We start from the raw sequence: 11,048 nt of genomic DNA, 5'->3' as shown, positions 1-11,048 counted from the left end.
AATTACATACAATTCTGTTAGCTTTATCAGAAGTCAGTTATATTAGGTTACATAAAGCTGTTTCAAGAAACTGTCATAAGCACTTTAAGAAATAATTGAAAAAATTTTATAACGTTTGTATTAACCAAAATAACTTCTATATAAGTTAAAAGTAAAACTTCTAAAAAAATCACACGAAAAACTTCTGTTAACTGGATATAAATTAATAGAAAATTCAATTTCAACTTTTTATACGTATTTAAAAAGAAAATCGTGCAAACAAGTCTAGTTTTACTTAAATTGTGAAAACCATGTGCATTATTTTACAAACAAAGACAAAAGTGTAGCATCTTTAAGCCATAACCAAGCTCAGATCTTAAGAAAAGTTCTGCAAAGGTATATATGTTTCTAGTCATTGGTCGGTCATATGAAAACTATTAACATTCAACAATAAAGTACAACTCTGTTATTTTGGCCTATGCCCAAATATAAAGCTTGAAACTCTTATCGATTTTTACATATTACACCAGTTCAACATCAGATACCAACAGTAACATACAAGGCATATATAGACAAAATGGATCTCTAACACTTAACCACAGCAGGAGCCACAGGCAGGAAGTGAATCTGGAAGTGCAATGGGATAAAAAAAACCCAACACAGAAGAAATCATTAGCAAACGAAAACTAAATATTTAAATAGATAAAGATTGAAACCAATGTAGACAGTAATAAACTTACTATGATCACGTCCCCTTATACTATCTAGACCACGGACATTGTCAAGACCCCCACGAGGGCCTCCTGGACCACCACCATATGGTCCGCCACCACCACCGCCACCAGGGCCTCCTCCAGGAGCACCACCATCCCATTTTTTACCAACAGCACCTTTTCTATAGGCATCTGATTTTTCCATCTAAAGAGGGAAACATCATGAGCACACGCGAATTGTACACAATAACCACATATTCCTTAAATTTCTTTTCTGTAAATCAAGAAACATGTAAAAGTTACCGAGAACATTGTTGTAAAAAACACGCCAATGAAGTTAATAATGGCCCATAAGAAATCTGTGATTGTATTAAGCCGCCATATTGACCGCTTTGATTTCACAACACCTGCACAAAATGCATCAACCTCCCGAAATGAATCAATATCAAGGCATATAATCATTTCAGTGTAAAGAATGAAATTCTCCAAGTCCTGATTTGGAAGAGGTTTGCAATAAAATAAAAGGCAAAACGATTCAAACAAAATCAACATGTACACCTCAACTTTCAAGTTGAAGTGTATAAGTTGATTTTAGAGTATGTAAATGCAATTCATTTTAATTCCATAGTTCTTTGCCCTAAAAGCGTTCACTTATCCAAATAAGGCCTACAACAGATTTCTTTTCGATCCACCACACAAACCAAAAGACTGTCTACGCATTAAAAAGCAGTACAATAATATTCCAGACATTTAGTTTTAAAAGAACCAGATAATAGCTAGTAGCCTTAAGTAATGTCAGTCCAGAGCTTACTTTGGGATGTAACCCTAAAAGAAAAAGTTAAACCAACAGAATTTTGAGACAAAAAAAATAACTTACAAAATTTTAATGAATTCTTTTTAATATGATCTTTTAGAGAAGCTATATTTAGAAGTCTTTGGATCCTGCTCCTATTTTTTGATCCACCATCACACAAGCCAAAAAATCTGTCTACGCAATAAAAAGCAGTACAACAATATTCCAGATATTTAGTTTTAAAGGAACCATATCATATCTAGTAGCCTTAATGTTAGTCCAGAGCTTATTTTGGGTTGTTATCCTTAAAAGATGTTAGACAAAGTTACCCGTAACAACATTTCACTAGGAATTTTGCCCATAACTTTACCATCCAATTCCTATTTATCAAGTTGACCAATAACTCAACTACAAAATTGGCAATTCAAAGGAGGTTGCAGTCACAGGCATTTAGGATAATTATGAAAATATTACAGCAGTCTTTGTATTGTTCTTACTTAATTCTTCACTTTCCAGCAGCATTGCACTGGAGAAAACCAAAATGAGAAAGGGAGGAATGAAAAATAAAATACGGAAATAAAAACAGAGGTAAAATTAAGATCTACAAGCCAGAAATGGAAAGGGAGAAATATCAAAATCTTTTACTTCTATCCTTAAATATATGTACCCGGTGAAAAAGAAAAGGACTGATTTGTACCTCATCAGTATAACTATCAAAGTTTTATTTACCTCATACGTTAATGTATAAAAATAGTTTATTAATTGGATAACTCATGTTTTGCAATAAAACATAACATAATTCTCAAGAAAGTAGAATTTAAGCCTAGCACAACCCTCAAACATGCTTGAAATTTGCACCCATCTATATATTATTGCGATTTGACCTTATCTTTAATCGGTGTGAACTCTTCAACACCTCTTCACACCAAATATTGTACATCTCAAAGTGGGACGGAAGGGAACCAGATAATGGATAATACAATAGGCCTAACAAACTTGACAAAGATAGGCTCTGAGCTATGATATCATTTTAAGCAAGTGGAATTTAAGCCTACCTGAATCTCACAAATTGACTTAATAAGGTAATAATTCTACCTATTTATATATTATTAGTAGACCTTTTCTCTAGTCAATACAAAATATGAGTTCATGAACAATAATTATGCCATTTAGAATTACAACACATCTCCATAATTTCATCCAACAAAATTTCTAAATAACAAATATATAAAAGAATGAGAAGATGAGGAATCATTCTTCGCACTGGACAACTATGTAATTGAAAAAGAGAAGCTCATGATTCACCAATGCCCTTGAAACAGATAAAAAGAAATTGATCCAAATTGAAATGACACACCCTTGATTTACCAACAATAACACCAAAGAACCTCCTCTAAATGGTAAATGGTAGTAACTATTATTCACTCCAGCAACTCCACTAATTAGTCTTCACTTTTATTATAACAACCACCTCAGTAACAGATACAATATTGCTAACGTTACTAGTTACATTGGAGCTAAAGTGACAGAAAACAAGAAAATGAAAAACACTGCTCACGATCCCTCATGGATAGTTGAGCTCCATCAGCACTTCAGAGAAAACTGGACAACTATTTTGCATGAAAACATAGAATCGAGCATTTTTTTTAAATTTAAAGGTATGGATATGCTACTGAAGAATATAAATATCAACAAATTTTAGTGAAAACATCTAACAAACTAACATGTCACATTTCACAAGCAAGGATGGATTGAATATACAGAAACAAACATGAGAAAATGGTAGATTCCTGTTATACTTGTTTGTTTCAGCAATTTAGTTCCTTATAATCAACCATTCTATACAAAACTAACTGTGTTCATACCAGACACTATGATTACTACGCCACCATCAATGGAAGGTGATACTGTTTGTGTACTTTGTAGAGTTTAATCAACAAGGACTCAGGTGTGAAACTAAAGGGTATTTCCAGAGATGAATTTGAGAGGGTGGTCTTCATAAGCAGATATTTAATTTTATCGACTATATAAGGATATGTTTCTAAGTTCTAACATTTTAGATGAATATTAAATCAACACTGTTCGAGATTCGAGAATAATAATAATAATAATAATAATAATAATAATATGTTGCTCAATAACCTCAAAACTGGAAAATCAAGGAACTCCGGGATAAACATGTTTGATGTTAAATCAGAAAAAAAAAAAAAAAAAAGATATAAGATTGTCAGCAATCATCGAATGTAAGGAATTCCAAAATTTCAGAATTCGGAACCTATTTCAAAACCTAAAACATAGTTAAAAAGGAAAGATCGGAACTAAGAACAGATTATAGGTTCCACAAATCCAAATAATGAATCAGAAACTGAACATAAACGGTAATAGGGAAATAAAAAAATAAATCAGAAAAGGAAATTGATGTGGATAAGAATTGAGAAGAGGAAGGTACCTCGCTCAACGTAAGCCATGGAGAATATCGATGCAGTTGAACGGAAAAGGAAAATTGGGTTCCAATTTGATCTTACGGTTTATTACTGGTATATTATTATTATATATAACAATGTCAATTTCAACGCTCTCTAGAGTCGGAGTCAATTCTAGACCCTACGTAATTTTTCATACGTGTCGTATTTTCATTGGTTAACAATAAAAACAGGTGGCGAGGCCCAAAATGTGTTAGCCAGCGGGCTGGGCCCAAATAGTCTGCCAACCGGGAGGGCCATTTAGGAGGCTTCTCCAGGTACCCCACCCTTTCTCCTCTACCCCTAATATTAGTATTATTTACTCATTCTATCCTTACCTACTTTAGTGTTTGAAAGTAATTACAAAAATTTACTGCACTGTGTTTCTTACTTCTTCGGTCTCAGAGAGAGCTTCCACCTCCAAATTGTTACACCTTCAAAATTCTTCCCGTTTCGTCTTTGATCTCCCATTTCCTCCAAATGTTTTCGTTGATCTTTCTCCATGGTCCAGCTTTATCAACAGTAGGACAGGAACTGTGGTCCTGAGTGTCTCGTCTCAGTGCTCTTCTTGCTCTTCTTTCAAAGGTCTTCTCTTTCACAAGTTAATATTCATATCCCCATCAATGCATCTTATTTTAATAAATGGTGGTAAATAATCTTGGAACGATGTTGGTTATTGCTATAAATGGTGGTAAATAATCTTGGGATGATGTTGGTTATTACTGATATTTGTTTGTTATTACTTGAGTTGATATATGAAATATTAATTGTTATAATAGATGTCGACATCCACAATAGTATTTTAGTTTGTTTGTGAATATCGACATCCGCAACATATTTTTCTTTTAAATTTTCATATATAATTTTTTTATTGATTGTTGATCTATTTTATCCATTCATCATACCGTAATATGTATAATAATTAATTTAGTGATTTGCTAATTTTTTTAATTATATAAATTTGACTTCATTAAAAAAATAAAAAATATGTTAATAGATAGTGTATTGCGGATGTAGACATCCGTAATTGAATTTCAGTTTGTGTTGTGGATGTGGACATCTGCAAACTATTTTTTTTTAATTTTTTTTTTATATTTAATTTTTTGGTTTGATTTGTGATCCATCTGATCTAGTACAAATTCTATAGTATGTATAAACATTAATATAGTTGTTTGATAATTTTTTTTGAATTATATGAATATGTTTTGATTATAAAAAATTAAAATATGATGTTAATTAAAAAGTGTATTACGGATGTCGACATTCGCAATACAATTTCAACGAATGTCATAGGTGTGTTGCGGATGTAGACATCGACAACCTTTTTTTTTTTTCTTTTCATAATTAATTTTGTGGGGTTTGATTTATGATCCATCTGATCTAGTGAAAATGCTATAGTATCTATTAATGTTAATATAGTTGTTTGATAATTTTTTTTGAATTTTGTGAATCTCTTATGATGAAATAAAATTGAAAAACGATGTTAATTAAAAAGTTTAGTGTGGATGTCGACATCCGCAATATAATTTCAATGGATGTCATCGACAACCATTTTTTTTTTCTTTTCATATTATATTTTTTTGGGTTTGATTTATGATCCATTTGATCCAGTAAAAATGTTATACTATGTATAAACATTAATAAAGTTGTTTGATAATTTGTTTTGAATTTTATGAATCTGTTTCGATGAAATATGTAAGACTCGTGAAAATTAATTAATTAATAAATGCGACTAGTGGAAGCCTTTAATCTTATGTATGCCAATTATGTGTTGTTTGTTTTATTATTATTTTTAATAATATGATTGATCATATGGAGGGATAATATTTATAAGAATTGTCACTAAACATGAATTGCTTGAGTGGTTGTGCAATGATTTGATGATGAGCATAGTATGGGTTTGAACCTTGGTAAACCCAAATTTAACCTTTTTTTTGCTAAAAAAAATTAGTTGTGGCATGAATATGAAAGAGTAGAGAAAATCCTAACAGAAGGGGCAGCCAAGAGAGACTGGAAAAATAGCCATAATGGTCATTGAATGACAATTATCAGCCACTCAAACAAATTTTCGTTTTTAAAGTGAATAGAGGGTGAATTAGAAGAGTGGAAATTCAATGGGTGCTAAGAAGGACATTGGTGATCAAAGGGGGTGATGAAGGATCGTCTCGAATTTGTGGGTGAAATTCGTCTAGAACGAAAATGGGTATGAACCCTAAAACGAATGGGGAAAATGGAGGACGTCGATTTGCGGGTTTTCGTAATAGGAGGAAAAAAATAGTTGTGGCATGAATATGAAAGGGTAGAGAAAACCCTAACAGAACGGGCAACCAAGGGAGGCTGGAAAAATGGCCATAATGGTCATTGAATGGCAATTATCAGCCACTCAAACAAATTTTCGTTTTTAAAATGAATAGAGGGTGAATTAGAAGAGTGGAAATTCAATTGGTGCTAAGAAGACCATTGGTGATCAAAAGGGGATGATGAAGGATCGTCTTGGATTTGTGGGTGAAATTCGTCTACAACGAAAATGGGTATGAACCCTAGAACGAATGGGGAAAATGGAGGACGTTGATTTGGGGTTTTCAAAATGGGAGGAAACCACGCCACTTGGAGGAGAGTCCAAGATAAGTGAGGAAGATTCGCCACTTTGAATCGGAGATTCAAAGATAAAGATCAGTGGTTCTGAGGAGGGGCATGAAACTTTCTTGTTTGGACAGCAAGTGTGGGCGTGAATTGAGGTGATTTTTGGTGCTGTTTTGGGTGTTGTTCGGTGCAAAATTGTGGTGCTTCAGTCATGTCTCTGGTTGATTTTCTAATATATGCTTTTGCATTTAGCTTTGTCTATTCATACCACTTAGAGTCATTATTTGTTCACCTTTGCTTTGCTTGAGTCTTTTGTCTATCATATTCCTTTGAGTTTGATATTTCCTTATATTCTCGTGTTGTGGAACAATGTACCTTGAGTTAAATTGTTGGAAGTATTGCTTGTGGGAGTTTGAATTAATCGTCATAATTTAACTTGAGTATTTTGTTTCACATTTCCAGTGGCAATTCTTGACACACTATTTAGATTACTCTTCTCTTTAAAAGTGTTTTTCTCGTTGTCATAGTCCTAGTTTTGTCACATATTTACTCCTTTTTGGTTTAACTATTTCTTGATTTTGGTGCTTTTTAGTTTGTTTTCAAATTTTCTTGGTTTTGTCTTAGATTTTTCTTTCCTTGGCCTTCTGAGTTGAGCTTAGATCCGTTACATATTTCACTTTGATGTTGAATTCTTGATAGGTTGATTGGAGGTTCTTTGAAGAACTAAACAGGAACTTGAGAGCGAGTGAATACACTTAAAGAGTGAAACACAAGTGAAATTGAGTGTAAACACGTAAGGAGTGGTGAGGCCTATTTGATAATTTTATCCATATTACTTGTGCTAACCACTTACTGTGTTTTGTGTTAGTTCTTGTTTCCTCTCCTTCATTGCAGGAATTAGCAATTTTAAGCATTCCACAATGTTCCATACACGTTCGACCTTGATAGAGGATATCAACTTCATTGTGTCTAGAATCATCAGGCTGAATAGCAAACTTGGGGAGCTTAGAAAGGAGCACAAACATGATAGTGGATCATTGCCAAGCGACAAAACAAGTGCTATTAGGTGCACCAAGTGTGAAGGATATGGACACGAAAATTATCAATATCCTAATTGAAACGCAAAGTACATGACTCTTCAGGAACTCTAGGATTACATTGTATACTTGAAAGAGGTGAAGTGGAGTGTTAGGCAAAAGCTCGAAGTCAGACGAGAGCAACAAGCAAAAAGGGAGCGTGAAAAGGAAGAAAGAACACTAAAGGAAATGTGGGAAAAGGCAAGACAAGAGAGAGAGAGAGTTAAAAGAGAGAAAAGAGCTAGATATGAGAGAAAAAGAACAACAAAAAGAAGAGCTCCACGAAAGAGTTAGAGAAAGAGAGGCGAGAGTGCAAATGAGACTACAACGATTTGAGATGTTGGAAAAAGTAAGACATGTGGAAAATTTGGAAAAGGTAACTCGTTTTGTGAGTGGGCTAAGGCGAAAGATTCAAGATGTAGTTTACTTGTATGAGTACTCCACACTTAGCAAAGTTTTACATTTGACACTCAAAGTTGAAAACCAATTGAAAAGGAAAAATGAGGCCAAAAAGAATACTTCTTACAATGACTACTACTCTAAATCTTGGAAAGGCAAGAAAGAAGAAAAAATGCCTTCTAAAGCCCAAGACTCAACATCTAAAAACAATTCGACTAAAACCATTCATGACAAACCACCAACAAACTCTTCTTAAGAGACAAGAACTAGTTCCATCAAATGTTTTAAGTGTTTGGGATTTGGTCACATTGCTTCCAATTGCCCTTCAAAAAGGAACATGTTCTTGAATCCTAAAGGAGAGGTGGAAAGTGAACATTCTTCTCCCTCTTCCCCCAAAAGTTCTTCACACACTTCTTCTTCTTCAAGTGAGGATGAGATTCAACCTCAAGAAGGTGGTCTATTGGTGGTTAGGCGCATGATGGGCCAAGTGCCAAAAGAATTAGAAAATCAAAGGAAAAATATTTTTCATATAAGATGCCTAATCAACAATAAGACTTGTTCCCTCATTATTGATGGAGGAAGTTGTGCCAATGTGGCTAGCACAAGGGTAGTTGACAAGCTTGGCTTGGAAAAAATCCCTCATGCCAAGCCTTACAAGCTTTCATGGTTAAGTGAGAATGGTGAGATCAAAGTTGATAAACAAGTCCTCATCACATTCTCCATTGGGACTTATAAAGATGAGGTTTTATGTGACTTAGTACCTATGGAAGCTACTTATATCCTTCTTGGAAGGCCATGGCAATTTGACCAAAAAGCTTTTCATAATGGTCATACCAACAAATTTTCTTTTAGCTTCAAAGGTAAGAAGATCACATTATTACCCCTTTCACCCAAAGAAGTAAATGAGGACTAAAAACAAATGATTAAGAAGAGGAAGGAAGAGAAAGCACAAGCCAAGGCCCAAACCAAGAAGACCTTAATTTCCCTGAAAGGAGTTAAAAAAGTAATGCTTTCTCAAAAACAAGTTCTTATAGCTTATCCTAGTGAGTCTTCTCCCTCTTTCCATAAGCCTCATGATTGCCCACAAGATTTGTCTAAGGTTTTAGATGACCACAAGGATGTGTTCCAAGATCCTCCAAAGGGGCTTCCACCTCTAAGAGGCATAGAACATCAAATTGATTTCATCCAAGGATCATCTTTGCCAAATAGGCCAGCCTATAGGACTAATCCTGAGGAGGCAAAAGAAATTCAAAAACAAGTGAATGACTTGTTAGAAAAGGGGTGGGTCCAACATAGTATGAGTCCTTGTGCTATGCCCGTGATCTTAGTTCCTAAGAAAGATGGGACATAGAGAATGTGCATAGATTATAGGGCCATCAACAACATTACTATCAAGTATAGACACCCCATCCCTAGATTAGATTATTTGGTTGATGAACTTCATGGAGCCACCATACTTTCAAAGATTGACTTGAAAAGTGGCTATAATCAAATTAGGATCAAGAAGGGTGATGAATGGAAAACCTCCTTCAAAACCAAGTTTAGGTTATATGAGTGGCTAATCATGCCCTTCGGATTGACCAATTCCCCAAGCACTTTTATGAGACTCGTGCATCATGTGCTTAGACCCTTTTTGGGAAAATTTGTGGTAGTCTATTTTGATGACATACTCATCTATAGTATGTCTAGAAAAAACCATGCCCAACATTTGCAACAAGTGTTAGGAACCCTAAGGGAGCAATCCTTGTATGCTAACATGGATAAATGTGTCTTTGGAATGGATCATGTAATCTTCCTAGGGTTTAAAATTAGCAAAGATGGAGTCCATGTGGACCAAGACAAGGTGGTGGCCATTCAAGAGTGGCCTACACCTAAAAATGTGAATGAGGTGCGCTCTTTTCATGCGTTGGCTAGTTTCTATAGAAGATTTGTGTAAGACCCGGGAAAAATTAGACTAAAGGGAAAAACATGGAAAAAAATTAATGGCTTCATTAATATTGTTGATTTATTTAATTTAATTAGGTTATTAAATTATGAAATAATTATTGTTTGAGTGATTTAAGTTATTGTTGTATTTATAATAATTATTTAAGTGATGTAAGTTATTATTTTATTTATTTTAAATTTTATTATTATATTTAATGTTGGGGATATGTGTATATAATCAACTGGTGCATATTATGATATGAGAAAGCATGTGGCTTGGTGGTTGATGTGGGTGTTGTTGTGCAAACGTACAAGGGTTTGATTCTAAGTAGCTTTAAAATGACTAAATTGTGTTTCTTTTTCTTTCTCTTTTTCTGGTGGGGCCCACGAAAAAAATTATTTAGTTTTCTCTCTCTTGAAGTTTGTTTGCTACTTATTCTAAAGGAAACAAAAACCGCTTTTGGTTTTATTTCTAAGATTTTAACAGAAAAAATTAAGATGAATTAGTTATAGATTAAAAGGTATTGTTTTAGGGGAGGAAATATAATAGTTTTAGGGTTTCTAAAATGTGAGAAAAAAAGAGGAGAGGAGTAAACAAGAAAGGAACCGTGGAAGAGACTGTGGAAGAAAGGGAACGTAGGTTGGAGGTTGCTAACAAGGTAGGGGAAGCCAACCTTATTTTCTTCTCTTGTTTTATTGATTAAGTTGGTTTTTGTTGCATTTGATTCTTGATTCAATCATCTTTAATTTGAATATAAATACATATTTTTTGGAGTTATACACAAGCTGTAGTTTTATTTCTAAAATCCCAAATCGTTTGCATAATGTGTTGTTAAGTTGGATTGGATAAAAATTATAAGAATTAGTTATTTTCCAAAAGAGAGAGATGTAAGTGAGGATGTTGAGGCATGGAGGTGTGCAAGGATGTGATTCACACTGGGAGAGTGACATGAATAAATGGGTTATGTGATTGGTGATTTTTCTTGGTTTTCGTGGGTTGCATGGTTATGTAGTTTAAGTGGTGGTTTGAGGATAATTACTTGAGTATGATGTTTTGCCTGTGTTAGAATGAATGTGATTAGTTGGGTTTGTTGTGTGAATGTTTTATTTAATAATG

At 33.9% G+C, this 11,048-nt stretch overlaps 1 protein-coding gene across 1 annotated transcript; it reads right to left on the bottom strand.

Moving 5' to 3' along the window:
• Positions 1-355: 355 nt before the first annotated feature.
• Positions 356-4,030, bottom strand: LOC114195629 (selenoprotein K). The gene is made up of 4 exons (XM_028086156.1): positions 3,935-4,030; positions 996-1,099; positions 720-897; positions 356-606 (listed from the first exon to the last, which is right to left on the bottom strand). The coding sequence occupies exons 1-4, from the start codon at positions 3,951-3,953 to the stop codon at positions 572-574; spliced, it is 336 nt and encodes a 111-aa protein (XP_027941957.1). The 5' UTR covers positions 3,954-4,030; the 3' UTR covers positions 356-571.
• Positions 4,031-11,048: the final 7,018 nt, after the last annotated feature.

This window comes from Vigna unguiculata, chromosome 8, assembly GCF_004118075.2.
Source record: "Vigna unguiculata cultivar IT97K-499-35 chromosome 8, ASM411807v1, whole genome shotgun sequence".
NCBI classification, from domain to species: domain Eukaryota; kingdom Viridiplantae; phylum Streptophyta; class Magnoliopsida; order Fabales; family Fabaceae; genus Vigna; species Vigna unguiculata.
The sequence above is the reverse complement of the archived record's forward strand: the minus strand, read 5'-3'. Positions and strand labels throughout refer to the sequence as shown.

Coding starts and splice junctions, on each gene's coding strand:
- LOC114195629 (XM_028086156.1), bottom strand. Junction 898..995: donor TTTTTACAACAATGTTCTCG/GTAACTTTTACA, acceptor TTCCCTCTTTAG/ATGGAAAAATCAGATGCCTA. Junction 607..719: donor TATAAGGGGACGTGATCATA/GTAAGTTTATTA, acceptor TTGCACTTCCAG/ATTCACTTCCTGCCTGTGGC.